This window comes from Gallinula chloropus (genome assembly GCF_964237585.1).
Source record: "Gallinula chloropus genome assembly, chromosome: 1".
In the NCBI taxonomy this organism is placed as follows: Eukaryota; Metazoa; Chordata; class Aves; order Gruiformes; family Rallidae; genus Gallinula; species Gallinula chloropus.
The window spans coordinates 16,170,921-16,186,970 of NC_140085.1; the positions used below are offsets into that span (position 1 = coordinate 16,170,921).

General features: G+C 42.8%; 1 protein-coding gene across 1 annotated transcript in view; it reads right to left on the minus strand.

The window, feature by feature from the left end:
• Positions 1-1,530: 1,530 nt before the first annotated feature.
• Positions 1,531-16,050, minus strand: part of LAMB4 (laminin subunit beta 4) — a gene marked incomplete at its 5' end in the record, with an annotated part of 39,792 nt that continues 25,272 nt past the window's right edge. The window contains 11 exons of the mRNA XM_084279243.1: positions 1,531-1,805; positions 3,142-3,295; positions 4,264-4,440; positions 4,690-4,828; positions 5,431-5,638; positions 7,457-7,601; positions 9,135-9,338; positions 10,229-10,434; positions 13,532-13,692; positions 14,063-14,438; positions 14,790-14,886. Of these exons, the coding sequence (XP_084135369.1) occupies positions 1,666-1,805; positions 3,142-3,295; positions 4,264-4,440; positions 4,690-4,828; positions 5,431-5,638; positions 7,457-7,601; positions 9,135-9,338; positions 10,229-10,434; positions 13,532-13,692; positions 14,063-14,438; positions 14,790-14,886 (2,007 nt within the window). The 3' untranslated portion in view covers positions 1,531-1,665. The remainder of the gene's footprint in view (positions 1,806-3,141; positions 3,296-4,263; positions 4,441-4,689; positions 4,829-5,430; positions 5,639-7,456; positions 7,602-9,134; positions 9,339-10,228; positions 10,435-13,531; positions 13,693-14,062; positions 14,439-14,789; positions 14,887-16,050) is intronic.

A 16,050-nucleotide genomic window follows, 5' to 3' on the forward strand; every position in this document is an offset into this window, starting at 1 on the left:
TGTGAGTGGCTTGGTGAGTTGTGTGTTCCGAGTTAAAGCAGAGATGCTGGACTTCATTATGGCAAAGTCGATCTAAATACACTTGCCTGATTACAGCCTAGTAATTTACAAAGAAGCCTCACACCTCACAGGTGACTTTTTTTAAAGTGCTAAAACTCAGAAGCAGCTAAACCACAAACTGTGTGTGTACCTGCATGCCAATGTCTGTCTTAGATTATATCGAAGTTATAATTTCATTCCATCCTTTGCACAATAGAAGCTATTATATGGGTAATGCATGTTGCACATTGCCCTGGAGCACAGCTGCTTTGAGTATCTCTGAAACCTCATCCATGCCAGCAATTCCCACCAAACCCCCTCCTCCACAGCACAGGAATGGGAAAATGCCAACAGCCCAGCCTGTGTTCCTGCAGAGCATGCCTCCTTTTACAGATGCAGTCTGGGCTGCATCCGAGCTCTGAAGCAGCACTGGGCTCCTCATGAAGTCCATGATGGATGCTCCATGGGAATGACATGACTGGTTTTCACTGAGGAAAAGCCATCATTAGTCTGTTCAGTGTCCTGCAAGTATGTGTATATCAAGGGTGGGATTTTGAAGCTGAGATGTATTCAAAAACCCTTCCATAGCATTTGCTTACTTAGCCACAGTCTCCTTCTTTGTATTAAAACAAAAAGAATGGGCTTATAAACTATAACATTTAAGCCAATTCCTGGTTTCTTTATGGCTACAAGAAACTGCTGGGTGAACCCTGACATCTGTGATGTGCTTCATGTGAGAGAAGAGCTGGAGAAACAGTTTTTCAATATTTGTGGCTCTTTAGACTTAAGAGCTGGAGTTACTCTCCAGTTGCTGGCTACATTAACAAAAAATGTGGGAAACCCCTTAAAAGCATAAGAAAAGCAGGCATTATAGAGAAGGGGCGTTGGAAAAGAAATGGGTTTGAAGTTCTCGGCATTAAGCATCTGTACACTGCCATCCAGTGGGCACTGGGGAATTGGCTCCCTGTTGCCCACTTCTAATGGCCCAGCGCTGCTTGAAGGTACTGCCCATGCCTCACACAGGGGAAATCCCACATGGTCAGGGGCTTCCAGTGCCACCCCTCCCCTCTCCCTCTCGGTGAAGAGATGGTGACAGAGGAGTGACGGGACCCTGGGGACACACCGGTCGTCAGCAGGGATGGCTACATAAGCCCGCAGCCCTTCATCTGCATCGCCCCATCCCGGTCTGTGTGGGGTCACAGCCACAGGCCGTTGAAAGGTTCAGCAGAAGACACGGGGTGATGGGAGCCTGTCTTTGAGGCAGTCACCTGCAGCTCTCTGAGCAATCATCTTGCATTTCCAACCCCCTGCAGCGGGGGAAGCCCTAGGCTGTGCACAGGAGTGTATTACAGAGTTCCCTCAGACACTACATCCTGATTACTTAACCAGCTGGTTTATTAAAAGGCATTTCCTATTTCCATATAAACTCAACTGGACAAAAAAACCCAAACCAAAACAAAAAAACCCACCTACCCACCCAACCAAAACCCGACATTATTCACTGTGCCAAAATCCTATAGGCACCTTCAGATGTATTTACAGAGGCCAGCTCTCTGTACCAGGAAGCTCAGGAGGTGTTAAGCACAGAGACTTCAGTTGCATTTTACCTGGTGGTCTGTTCAGACCCTAACTTTTGCACGTTGCATACTTGCTCTCCTGCCCCGTGATTTCATTTTTAATGGCTATCACTTGTTTTTCTAGTTGTCTCAGTTGCTCTGCCTTGTCTTGTTTGGTTTGATTCAGGTCCTGAAGCTTCTTCTCCAAATCTGGAAGAGACATGCAGTGATGCTCATATTTGTTGTGTAAGTAAAGTCCAGGGATTAACAGTGTTTGTTAATGTAGTTAATGTAGTTTTGGAGGCAATAAGTCCATTTCAAATGGGGAATGTTATATATGCAACTGGAGGGAAAACATTGGCTTCTGGATAGCAAGAAAAACCTGACAACCTTAAAGAAATTAATTTCTCAGCATGTGCTTTTGTCTGTTAGTCAGGATGGGGCATGACATGGAGCTCTTAGAGGAATTGTTTTAAATGGAAACACTCAGCCAAACAGTGTGTCCACCGATGTGTGTAAAGCCCAGGCAATTCAGGCGTGAAGGGCCTGGGTCTCCCTCAGTCACAGGAATGTTTTCTGCTCATCCCTGAGGAGTTACACCAATGTCAACATACTGGTAACGAGCCAGAATCACATTACTGTGATGTCTGTTGTCAATGCATTTGTCGTCTGGGTATTTGGAGTGACTGAGGTGCTCTCAATGCTTCTCCTCAAGGTATATGTTTGACATATTTATTCAGACTGTGTCCTGGAAGATTTCCTCCTGGGATGGAGTTTCTGCCTCAGTTTTGCTGATGTTACTCAGTAATTTTGGATATTGAGCCTGGCAGAATTCTAGGCCCAAGGATTCCTGGTGGGAATCCCCAGACCTTCTCTGCAAGCAGAATTATGTTCCCTGTGTGCAATTACATGATTCCTTTTTGGTGACCCTCTAAACCCACCGGAGGGGCTATGTGAGGACTGGTGCTGTGTTCTCTGCTGCCCATGACCTCCTGCCACTGGGCAGTGGCCCCGCAGGCCCAGGGCACTTTGGCTTCAGACTCCACAAGCCATTGTTTGTACCTGGTTGGTTCTGCCATTGCTCAGAGATAATGTCTGAAGGGGAACAAGTATGGACTGATGGAACACCCTGCAGCTCTCTAACACAAGCCATCACTCGGGTAATGTAAGAAAAGCACAGAAGAAAGATTTAAGGTCCAAATACCCAAAGCAAGTGCATAAATTAGGGCTTCCAGCTAACTCTGCAGCCAAGCTTTATGCAGATTCTGCACTTGTCCTGATTTTAAACCAAATCAAATCATTCTAAGTCCCTGTGTTGACACTTCTTAAACTCTGCTTTTAGCAACCAATTTATGCCAGAAAAAATATCTCAGCTAAAGCAATTCAACTACTTTTAAACTGTTTGAGCAGCTCCAAGCAAGGATTTTCACCAGTTAAACTGTTTTAAACCTGATTTCAGGTGAACCTAGTGTCTGTGGGCAAGGATTTCAGTTTAATTCATGACTGTCACAATTTTCACTGCTAGCTATGGAAGTAAGAACAGCACCTGTAAGTCTTTTAAATTTTTTTTCAGTCTCTGCAGCCAGTTTTTCTGCTTCTTCTCTCAGCTGCTTTACTTTTTCTAATGTTGCTTTTGGAGATCCTCGGGCTTTAAGATTTTCTTGCAGAACAGTGTACTTTCTTTTGATGTCAGCAAATTCCTGTAACACAATGACATTACTTAGTTTAAGAGCATCCCATAATTAATCTGGAGTACTGAAGGAGATTTTTATACTTAGATTATCCTCTTGAATTTTAAATCTCTAATTTTCTTAAATCTTAAAGAAGTAATCCATGAGTGTACATCAAACAATGCTTTGCAAAAGCTGATGGAAATCAATTAAAACAAACTGCCGGTGGAGTGATCCAAGAGGCGGATGGGGGGATGGGTGAAGATGTAAAGAAAATTTGATTTAAGGTTTATAAAGCTCACGTTGTTTTTACTTCTGATAGGGCTTTTCTGTAAATTTCATTTTGCCCTGAGGCTTTACTCAAATTTAATGAATTATCTGTTGTAACATCAGGGTTTTTACATTTTTGGCTGCAGTAATATTGACTGGCTAATCCATTTCCTGCTGATTTAGGTTGCTGTTGAGGCTGCATTTTAGACTTTAACTAGGTTTCTTTTAACCTGGAAGCTTGGTCACGGTCCAAACTTGTGTGATGGGAGCCTGGTTCTCTTTGAAATTATAGCAAATTTCTAGCTGCGTTCTTAAAAATTGGAGCTACTGGAAAGCACCCAGCCAACCAACAACCCCCAGTAACTTTTCTCTGAAGGAGAACGATGCAGGATGAATGGCCAGGCTGCCTCAATCACTCACATATTTTAATACCTGGTTTTGAGATTTGTTCTGTTGTGTTTACTGGTGCCCATGGTGACTACGAGTCTTACACAGAGTGTAAGGAAACACGTCACGCCGTGGCCAGAGAACTGCGTATGCTTTTTGTCATTCAAGCAAACAGAGGCGTTACATGCCAGAGTCCCTGTGCCATTTTACACTGCATGGCACGCAGAGAACATCAACAGTTTTGAGGACAGCAGGGTAACACAATTGCACTCCTGAATCAAAAATACTATTGAACATGGGTGGAATCTTTTTTTCCCTTCACGTGCGTCAGGAAGACTTACGGTATCAATATTCTGGGCTCGTCTGCGTGCTGCTTCTGCCCCTGCTCTTGCTTTTGTAGCTTGATTCTTGTTCATCAGCATTTTTGCCTGCAGTGTGGCAATTTCATCTTCCACCTCAGACTGTTTTGCTGACAAGTCATTTAGTTCGTCATTTGTCTTGTTCACTTGGTTCTCTGCCTAAAACAGAGCAATTGAAGGTTGTGGTTTCTTACACAACACCCATCCAGCTTGCAAAACATGGTAATGAGGGAAGATTAATGTCAACTGACTAAGAAGAAGAGATCCTTAAACATTATGGAATTGGTATCATATATGCGCCACATTCTGGTTTTCTTTATTTAAGTTTACACTAAGGAAACTTCAAAATTAAGTATCTTTTTCTGAAATACATGCAGGAAATAAATTAAGAGATTTACAGCAAGATACCTGTGAGATTTGTGTTCTGATGCCCTGTATCTCTTCATTCAACTTTATGAAGGTGTTTTTGGAGTGTCCTTGGGACTTCACAACATTTTCTAGTTTACTATTAATTTCATCCACAGGTGGGAGAGCTTTAGCTGCTTTGCTAAAATGGAACAATAGAGGCATGTGTAGTATGAGAGCAAAGCAAGAACGTTTCAGATGCACCCTTGCTCACATGAAGAAATGTACCCTCAAGGCCAACAACAATGGTTAAAATTATGTTCCCTAAGATGCTAAAGCAAAATCTCAGTAAAGGGACTGCATGTGGGAGCACATGAGCTGCTGTGTTAAATGTGAGGCTGGATGTTGCAGGCTGCCCAGGGGTACGCTGCCAGTAAGGAAGATTTTCTCCCTCTCCAATTCTTGCTGTCTCTTTCTCACCCATATTTAAACCTCCCAGTGAAGCAGATGTAATACTCCACTAGGGCAAACCTAAGCACATAGCTAGTAGTAGGTTCAGTGAAGAAAGGAGCTGCTTTGACCTCCTGGACTCTGCAGAGGAGCCAGGAGCTGACGGGAGCTGCCTCCTTGCAGCATGTCGCTCCTGCTTGGGAGACCCTGTGGAAAAGGTGAGCTGAAACCTGCTGCCATCTGAACTTCCCCTCCAGTGTTACTAGGACACTGCCTGGGGTATGGAGCAGTCCTACTGTTCACAGTGCCACCCCAGCTGGAGCTGGCACATCAGTATGAGGATATCCTACTCACTCAGCTTCTTCTGCCTCCACCAGCAGCATCCGAGCTTCCTCCCTTTTTCTGTTTCTCTTGTTTGCATTCAGTTTGTGCTTCTCACAGTGGTTCATAAGGCTCCTGATTTTGCCCAGCATGCTTGTGAGCTCTCGTGGAGTCAAGGGAAGGTTTATTTGCAGAACATAATTTGCCACCGTCTCAATGTCTTCTGGAGGTGCACTCTCATCTGCAACAGAAATGGAGCTGAGGGTATCCTAAAGCATCTCGTTCCTCCCAGTGAATGTAAATGATCATTATGGCTGTCTACCCTTTGAGTTTTGTGGAAGAATAAGGCTGACAGTCACAGCGAGGGGGTAAGAGAATTATCTCCAACATTTTGTAATTTAATATTATGATTCCAGGTACTGCTGTTAGTGCTGTCAGAACTGGCTAAAATGAGGATTTGAGCCCACTTTGAACTGGGTTATTAAAATTCTGATGTACAACTGAGCCTGCAGAAGGTTTCAAATCGGTGCATGGCACAGCTAGATGTGTCAGAGCCCATTTCTCCCTTGGCCCCCAGATCAAAGAGGTGCTGGAGAGACTGGGGTGTGAATGGAGCTTTCCAAGCCGGCCGGTGGGTGTAATCCCTTCCCTGGAGTCACTGCAATATTGAGAAAGTGGCTCCTTCCCTGGTTAATGAGACAGGCTAAGTAAGCTACAGTGGGAACTTGGGTCAAACTCGGGTAGGATGGGAATTTACAGTAGAAAAACCTTATTTTTTACAGTAGAAAAAACTTAATTCACAGTAGAAAGAACTGCCCTTACTCCCCTTACAAAATGAGCCTGTAGCAGTCAGTGCCTTCTGAAGTTTCACTATCGTTTCTGTTTTCTGCTCACTTCCCTTTACAAACAAGACCTTGGGTCATAAACCAGTTGAAACTTATTAAATGTTTGTGCTAATGCTCCGAAGTATGTCATAAAGAATTAAATAGAAGACATTTACTGTGCAAACAGAAGTGCATTCCTGAGAGCAGTTTTCTGTAGAAATACATTAATTTAAAATTGCCATTCACATCAATGTAAAGTACAGCAGATTTAATGCAACTGTATGCATCTCAGCTGTTACTGTTCCTAAACTTCAGTTTACGAAACAAAAATTCAGGAAAGATGCTTCTATATTTGTTTCTAAAGGTGGCATGTCTACCAAGAAATATGAAAGAAGAGCCAAAGGTGGAATTTTAATTGCTATCAAGTAAAAATCTGAGAATCTTAAGGACTTAAATGGAGCTTTTCTTCCAATTCAATAAAATAACTTAAATGTTCCCAGACAAAGGAAGGCCTCTGTTCTCTGCCATTTGGATGTGGAGGTACGAGTGCCAAAGGACTGCCAACACACAGTCCTTCAAAACTTATGAGATCAGCTACATTCAAGAGATTAAAAAAATCCTATCACATGTGAACTCCATTGATACACATTCAGTGAAAAAACCCAGGGTCCATTTCTTACAGCATTTTTCTGCAGTCGTGGGGTGGAAAAAGCTTTAGGGTATGTATGGTTGTTTGGTTATTCTTTTTTTTATGAGAGATGAGTGAAGTTCTACCAGAATCCTTTGATTCCTCAAGTTACAGCTTTACGGAGACGATGGAGCGGTATGTGTCCTAATTCCCACGCTCCCTACGGAGGCCCTCTATTTATGGGCCTGGAAGAAGGGGGTGGAATAACAATTTAAGGATGCATTGAACATTCCTGGTCACTATATGTTGTATGAAATTATATTAGTAGTCTTCTATTCAGATAAACCAGGAACTAAGGGAAATACTTGCATGCTTCAAATTAAGCATATTAATAAAAGATGAGAATCAGAACATAGCAGATATATTGGAAAATGAGTACAAAGTGCTGTCACCTGGGAAAAAAAGCAATTGAAAAAGACTGCACAGATCAGGAGGTAGGTAAGAAATTTCATGTGCATACAGCTAGATCATTTTCTGGCCACCTATTATACAATATTGTATTAGAATATATATTAAAAATGAGTCAAAAAGAACTTTGCATATTTACCTAACAAGAAGTCTTTCACCTTTCGGATGAACTCCTTAGTGATCTCTCCATCAACTTCAATCTGATTCTTGGTCCTCTCCAGTTGCCCAGTAAATTGTGAGCCTTTCAACTTGCTGCCATCTGCCATTTTTCTAATGCTTTCAACCTGGAAAAAATATTTAGAAATAGCAGTGCCATTTTCAGGAGGTTATCTATCATTGCTTGGCAAGTTGAGCTCTGACACAGAAACAATTATGATCCAAACCTCAGCTGGAATCATTTGATCTGCCTTTGAAAAGTAGGAGGAGATCCCTTTGGGGAGCTCCAGAACTTGCTATGTCATGGACTTCATCTGGCCTCAGAAAAAGCCTGAACCGAGCATTTTTTCCTCTCCATAACCACTGCTAAACCACAGCACCTTCTGTTTCTAAAAAAGGGTGCTGGCTGTTATTTTGTCTTGCAGTACTGCAGCATGTCAGGGATCAGATTCAGGACAGAAAAGGCACATTTTCATTTGCCTTTTCACATTGGACTTGCTGCTAAAAATAGACTTAAGAGGACCCAAATGAGGAAGGTAGAGTTTAAGGCTTATCTTTAAAAGATACACTTTGCCACTAAATGAGTATTCATGATAATTTAAATGAAAGCTTTAGATTAAACATCAAATTCCAGCAGTATTTTGCTTTGCTGGGGACTATGCTGTGCCTTCAGGAAACACACAGGTACAGATGTGCTGTTTCCCCATGCAACAGTTCTGGTGGCTTATGTTTTTACTTCTGAAGCATCTCAAAATACTTATTATCACAGTGCTGCCTGGGGCTTGGAAGCACAAAAAGCAATGTCCCAGCAGCACAGGTCTCACCACCTCAGGAGATGCCTTTTGCCACTGCCCCTCTGTGTCCTGGGGCCTCAGGCATGTGCCCCAGTTGCTCATTTCTGAGCCCCTTTGCTGTGATTCAGAGAGCTGCGTGCATTTTAAGAAGAGGAAATGGATGCCCAGGCACCCTGCAGGGACAGGACAAAGCCAGACAGCATTACATTTCTGTTGGAAAAAATGTGGTTTTTTCCTATAACTGTAACAGGCTTCATCTCTGATTGTTAATAAGAACAAACTGTCTTTACTGGTGTTTTGGGATTTGTCTGGTTTGTTTCCTTGGCACGTGTTGCACTGGCCACACTTTGCTTGAGTTATTTTTCACTGCTACTGTGTAGTACTACTGACTACTCGATGCCCTTCAAAACATCACTGGGGGCAGAAAAGCTTTGTCTTGAACTTATTTGTAAAGATGATTTAAGGCAAATCCAAGAGTAATATGAAATTGTATAAACAGAGCGTAATGGTATACAGAGCAGTAATCCTGTTGCAGTAAGCAGGGGACGTAGGCTACTGACAACTGGTGGTGTTTGAATCTTTCCCAATAAAAATGTAGACAATACTAGCCTGATGCCACCAACTTCAGTAGGCACAGGGCACCGTGACCTGTGAGATGTTGGCAACTGTGAGGAAGAGGAAGGCATTAACTAGAGCCAGCATCTCTTGGTGGGACCAGCACCTAACACTCCTGGTACTGAACCATGACAGGTGTGTGATGTTGGGACAGGACTCATCATCACATCACTGCTCTATGTAGATTTATGATATCCCAAATCCCATTCTCCATCTATTTCAGTAAACAAATGTAGGTTTGATACACAGCACCTGAGTCTCAGGTTCCTGTAGCTGAGTAGTCAAGTTATTTAGCAAGATGGCGGTCTCCACAGCTTTCCTGAAGGCGTCAGTGGAGAGAGGAAGAGCTCCGCTGCAGTTTAGGCCACCACACTGCTTGAGTCTGTGACTGTCCTGGCACAGAGCTTCCCCACAGGCTGCTGCAACACAGGGCTGGTGGTCTGACACACCACAGATCTGCAATAAGGAAGATGCTTATGTCAGGACTCCTCCTGGGGCCTGAGAGACCATCCTGAGGGAAGGAATTGACATCATATGAACATTGAATATAGGATAGGATTTTCCCAAAGAGACAGTGGTCAGATTTCTCTAAAGATGGGTATCACTGACAGTTACAGGTCCCCCTCCCCCGACTTGAAGGATGCAATGGCAGCCCATGGCTCCAGGCATCTTTGTGGGAGCCATTTGTTTGGCTCTGTGTGTTGTACTGACCTTTGGTTCACTCCTCTGTGGCAAAAGGGCTGAAACTCTCCCTTGGCCATATCCAGCCCATGTGTCAATGGCTTGTTCTAAAGGATCCAGGTCACCTCTCACACAACTTGATACCACGTCTAGCCCTCCATATAGTTTGACATAGCGGTCGAGACTAAAGGCCTAGACAGATGATGTCTTCCACATCTGGCAGGACTGCCTAAGGGTTCTATGAGGCATTCATTGCTGTCTCACAGAAAGACAGAAATCCCTTCCTCTCCTATGGGTGATGCAAAGGGTATGTGAGCACTCCACGTCCACTCCAGGGAAAAGCTGTTCTGCTTAGTTCAAGTAACTGATGGAGAAGGTTGGGGTTAATCTTTCTGAATTTACACTGATGTCTTCTTGAGACTGCAGAGTGCTTAAACAGTTCCTTGTGCTGGGTCTGCCCTGGGAGCAATGGCTTCCAGAAGAGTGGTGGTAACCACAGCTGAGAAGTGCAGCTGTTTCTGACGATGACTGCGTGTCTGTGCCAGGGGAACATCATTTTCCAGATTTAAAAATGCAAGTAAGCACCCTTTTAAAAGAAAACCTACTAAGAGCAACAAAAAAAGGAGATTTTTGTTTAGCTCCCATTCAAAATTCACAGCACCTACCTTTTCATTCAAGTTTTGGATATCAGGGCTTTTGATCATCTGGAGCTGTTCCAGCATGTTGCGTGCTTTCGAGGCCTGACGGCCCAATATAGCGAAGATGTGGTTCCTGGTGTACTCTGAGTATCTTACAATAGGGGTTGTCCCATTGGTCTTCTGTTCTGCCATCACGGATACTTCAGAATGTCTCCTAATGTTGCTCATGGCCTCTGTAGCAACAGAAGCAGGGTTTAGTACTGACTGTATTTTGGTTGCATTAATTCATGTGTTTACTTGAATTCTAGACAAATGGTGAGCAATGAGTGATTTCGTTTTGCTGTCACTGATGTTTGATTTGGCACAGCAGGGAGGGACAGGAGCTGCCTTTTCCTCAGGCAAGCTTTTTAATCCTTCACCAGCCAGATGTCAAACAGGAGTAGTTACTGATACTCATAAAACCTGCTAGAATAGGTAGGTGCATTATACAGTGGATCCCACGTCATTCCTCCGAGTGCAAGGTGTATGAGAAACCAGCAGAGGATACAAAAGTATGAAGGGGATTCCATTAATAACACAAACTGCTACTTGTCTGCATTCACCAGTAGCTCATGCATCGCTGCCACTGTTGATTTGATAAAGCTCCTGTCATTTATGTTGTTTTGAAGTTTAGGCAGAACAGTTTCTGCCAGTTGTTAAACCTATGAAATGATCAGCTGTCTCACTGAGAGTCAGTAAAGTATTTGTCCTATCTGTTCAGCATAGCACCCAAAGTTAAATGGTCTCCTGAACTGAGGCCAAAATTTAGATTACAAATGTGAATTTATGAGTTTTATTTGGCTCTGGAAAATCCAATTTCAGGGTTGATGCATTAAAAAGAAAAAAAAGCAAGCATATCTATCATAAGGTTGTAGGCCAGGCAAAAATCCTTTCCAGCAAGAGCCTGTCTCCTTTGCTTAGTGTAAGCTTTCCCTTCAGCAGACTCAAAATGGTTGGAGAACATTACATTCTTTGCAGATTAATTGCCTAAGGAAAGAACCTTTTGCAAAACACATAATTTAATGCTGCTGCTGTCAAGGCTTCCCAAATCTTCAGAGAACCCAAAATTGTCCCCAAATACCCAGGCAGAAGAATGTGCAATGAGCCAGAACTGATGTGTTGGAAGTGAAAAAGCATTAGAGGTCATTGATTAACATCCCTCTTTGTGCTAGAAACCAACTTGGTTACTAGTTGAAGTCAGTGACAAGGCAGTCAATACATACTGCGTGCTTTGAATCAGGCTCTAAAGCCCCAGGGCCTTGATTTGATTGAAGCTGAACAATGTTTAGTTATCATGTGGAACCAGGGCTGTTTATCTGGTAACTCTTGGAAACAACATACAGTTTAATGTTAGCTCCTAATACAAAATACCTGGCAAGAGGCTGCTGTAACTTCATATCTAAGCCAGAGACTGTTTTCTGTGCAACAATTCCATCTCAGAAATATTTTACAGTGTTTCAGCTCTCCATTAAGTGGCCCAAATGCATTTTTCGTGCTTGGTTTGTGATGGAGATGTAGAGCTTCCAAATTCCTTTATGTTAAACACAGCATTTTAGCATGGGCCAGATTTACAGCCCAGGAAGTTGTACTCACGACTGCCATACCAGAGTGGCTGCAAATGCAGGGACCAAGGCTGGGAAGCTGTTAATTTAATGAGCTCTCATAAACAGCAAACATTCTTTTAAGGACACTTGTGTCTTGTTTTTTTCAGTGATTTTAATTCATCATTAGATAGTGATGTTTCCAGGTCAGTCAGCTGAATGTATGCCTGTGGGGAAGTCTCTGAGTCCCAATTCTCTGACAGGACAGGTAGGTAGGAGCCCATTCCCCACGTGTGTCTAGAGCAGACGTGCCAAATGTGGCCCAGATGGTGTATGTGGCCATATCCTGCTTTACCCCAGCAAAAAATAGAGAGGAGAAAGTAGTCATACCAAGCATGTGCTGCTGGTCCCGATATGAAGGTGGTATGAGGGAGGGAGCTGGGCTTTTTCCCAGATATCAGAGAAGCTGGTTGTCTTGAGGGAAATGTTATTTCTGTGCTGTTAGGTCCTTGCTAGCATGAGCAATGAATATCTGTGGCCCTGACCAGAAATTCAGCTTAAATTCAAGGTCTTTCCCTCCCCACACCCCCATGTGCTTTTTATAGGGCTGTTTATCCATCTCCTGAGGCCAAAAGACAACGTGGGTTTGGAATTTGACCAGAGAGCACCATGGATGCTTCAGCTGTGCATCCACTGACCTCCCCAGGAGTTTATTGTTACTTTACTGTCTTGCCTTTCTGAGATTCTGCACAAGACTAAGTTGAATTGGGAAGCAGAGCCTGGGAGAGCTGTGCCGAATGCTTACACAGGGACCCGACCGGATGAAACAGCCCCAGGGGCACTGACAAGTACAACAGGGCAGGGGAGCCCTAAATCTTAATTAATCCCTCTTTTCCTTTCCCTCAGCTTTGTATTCTGCTGACATTTTCCTTCCTTTTTTCAATCTTGTCTAGGCCAGAGTCTTCTTCTTGCCCAAACAAAACACAGAGGAACTGTAAATGTTTGTAACTTGTGTCTTATCTTCTGGGGGTTCATATCTTGGCAGCCATCTCTTTGGAGAGTAAGCTGCTAACAATCTCCTGCCACTGGGGATGATCTAACATCTATTCAAGACCCCCACTGGTATGCTCCAGGCTTTCTCCAGAAGCCATTCTGCAACATTGCCATTACTGCTGCTATCAGTAGCTGATGGGGACTATACTTAGCTCAAGCACAGACGGTGTAATTCTTTCAAAGAAGCCAAGGCACTCAGTTCTGACTTCACATTTTTTTGATGGTGGAAAGCTAGTTCCTTGCCACATAAAGCCATGTATTTTCCCCATGAGAATGCTAAGACGTTGTGCAATGAATCCTTGCTTTAATTAAACAAACCATTGCTGTACAACCTTCTTTAAGTATTGCTAAGAGAAAGAGGAGTCAGAAGTGGGGAAAGAATTCTTTCCTTTTTTACTGTATGATCTGTGACTCTGTACTGTGAAACTGGGTAGCATCTAAATCTTGATGTTGATGCTCTGACCAATGAGACCCTGGCACTTGCATATGAAGTTTAGATTGCTAGAAATCATGGTATTTTAAGATACAAGGGAGTTTGGAAAGTCAGTATGAAATTTTGTTAGTAGTTACATTTTTGTGCTAAAATAGGTAGCTAAAATCTGGGGATCTTTGAAATGTATGGTTCATTAATGAGAAAAACATTCTGAAATTTCAGGTAAAATGTTCACCTATTTCAATTAATTGTTATCTGTCTTACCTTTCATGTTCAAGTAATAAAAACTTTGATGCAGATGTATTTTGTGTTGTAGAAGTTGATACACTAGGTCAGCTTCTTCCTTAATGTCTTCTATGTTCTTGTTAAGGTCAGGAAACTCATACAGCATACTCTGAAGGGGTTGCATTTGTGCAACTTTTTGTCTGCAAGGGAAATGGCAGTTATGCAGACATCACAATGGATTGATCTTAAACTAGAACTGAGATACACAGTATTTTAGAGGACAACAGATAAATTTCTAGAAGAGCAGAAATGTTTACTTGTAATGGCTTATTTAGAAAACCCTAAGGATGGACTGGGAAATTCCAGCATTTAAGTATATGCCTGATGGGGACAGATAACATATAGATAAGGAGTATTTGGTTCACAGGTCTATTGAAAACAGTGACTTAGTAGACCAGCATCTGTATGCGGATCAGGAGCGGCACTCAATGTGTAGGGATGGCTGGTGGAGCTCGGGGGAAGACTGCTTTATCAGCCAAGGGATTTTTTCAGGAGCAGCCAAGCCCTTACTGAATGTAGCTCTGAAAATCCTTGATGCCTGAGAGGGCCTTCAGTGAAAGAACAGGATGCCTCAAAATTCTTTCAGTTTCAGAAATGGCATCTTCAAAGGCTGTGAAGCGTGTGTCACAGCTGGGCATTCGTCCTCCTTTATCTTCAATATTTGCAGCAAACCTCATTAACCCCTGAACAGTCTGAGCGAGAGCAGTAATTTCAGTGTCCCACTGATCAAAACAAAGATGGCACTGACGGCAAGAGGGAAAGTCTTTCTCAAAGCCACGGCTGCACTGGTCGCAGAACCGGCCGGTGATGCCAGCACGGCAGTTACACGCACCAGTGGCTTTGTCACACTTGGGCTGGCCGGTTCCCTCGGGGTTACACTCGCATGCTGCAAGAAAGGAAACGCAAGTTACATCCAGTTACATCCTTTTCCATGGGATTAACTCCTGCAAAAGGCACAATCGCCCATTTCAAGACAATAAAAGGAAACACGTTTGATTTAGAACAAAGTGGGCTGCCTGACTAATGGCTCTTCTTCATCTCTAACTTCTGTGGTCCCAACATAACCATAGAAGGAACAATATGGATAAATACTATAAACTTTTACCCTTCTCATACATACAAATGTATGAAAGCCTGCTTCTCTAGATGTATGTGCTATTTCTCCTCTGAATATCAAAGGTAAACATTTCCTTTGAGGCAGTTTCTAATCCAGTTGTCCCCACTGAGTAGCACTTACAAATGCAATGCGTCCGGGGATTGCCAAAGTAATTTTCCTCGCATTCGTCACAGCATCTTCCTCTGTAACCTAGTTTACATGGACACTGGCCTGTAAGCTGTAAAGACAGGTAGGATTAAATAACTTCCTGCAGAGCCATATGGTTGGATATACATTATATACTGGGTTTCTTTTTCTCCCTGTGACTTATGCCATACAGCTGCATGGGAACTGCAGTGACAGTACTTGCACAGGGTCTTTGAACGCTGTGGTTTATACAGTATTGTCCCACCTTTCCCAACTTCTGAGCACTGGAACAGGCTGTGCAGAGGAGTTGTGGAGTCTCCTTCCCTGGAAATATTCAAGACCCATCTGGGTGCCTATCTGTGCAATCTGTCCTAAGGAACCTGCTTTGGCAGGGGGGGTGGACTCGATGATCTCTGGAGGTCCCTTCCAACCCCTACGATTCTGTGATTCTGTGATCTTCCTCTCAAGGGTTGTGAAAATGAAATGGACTTTGAGAAGTAGTTTTACTTTACTAATATGAAAGATTTTGTATGTTCCAGCCTACAAATGGTGTCTTTTTGAGAATTCATCCTCTGACTGAGAATCCATACTCATCTGAGAGAGTATTCTTTTCCTTTGCAAAACAGATTAATTTCTTATTTTGGCTGGTGCAAAGTTCTCATCTTAACATTTCAACTTTTAACTACTTGATATATTAACTGTAACTGAAAACCTTGAGCATACATCATGCACATTATCCTAGAAAATTTGGTTTGGAATACAGCTATTAAATTAAACTGCAGGGAATTACAGCTCTGGTAAGCAGAAATAGTTCTTTGAGGTTAAGAGCTATATTTGCTAGGAAAAATAATAAATCCACTAAATAAACTGGAGTAAACAGAAAGCATATTGAAAGAAAGATGTGCAAGCACATCAGCTAGAGCTTGGGATAAGCTTCTGGTGCTCTAAACTCAATAGCAAAATTGCTTTTAACTCCATGGGACCACAATGTCACCTCTCTATGCTGAAACAGTATTTTATTTTTTCTACATTCTAGCCCTAAAATGTGCACAGGAATTAAAGATGAGAAAGACACTCTAGCTGTCTAACAGATGAGGCATGATAAAGGTAATGACCACAGCTGCTAGTTTATGAAAATAAACACTCAAAAATTACTCATAAGACTCTTGGGTCCAAACCTGGATTTCCTTCTGCCCTAGATATGTACTTACAAGACAGCTTTTGCTATGTGACATGTTCTAACAAAGTATTTCTA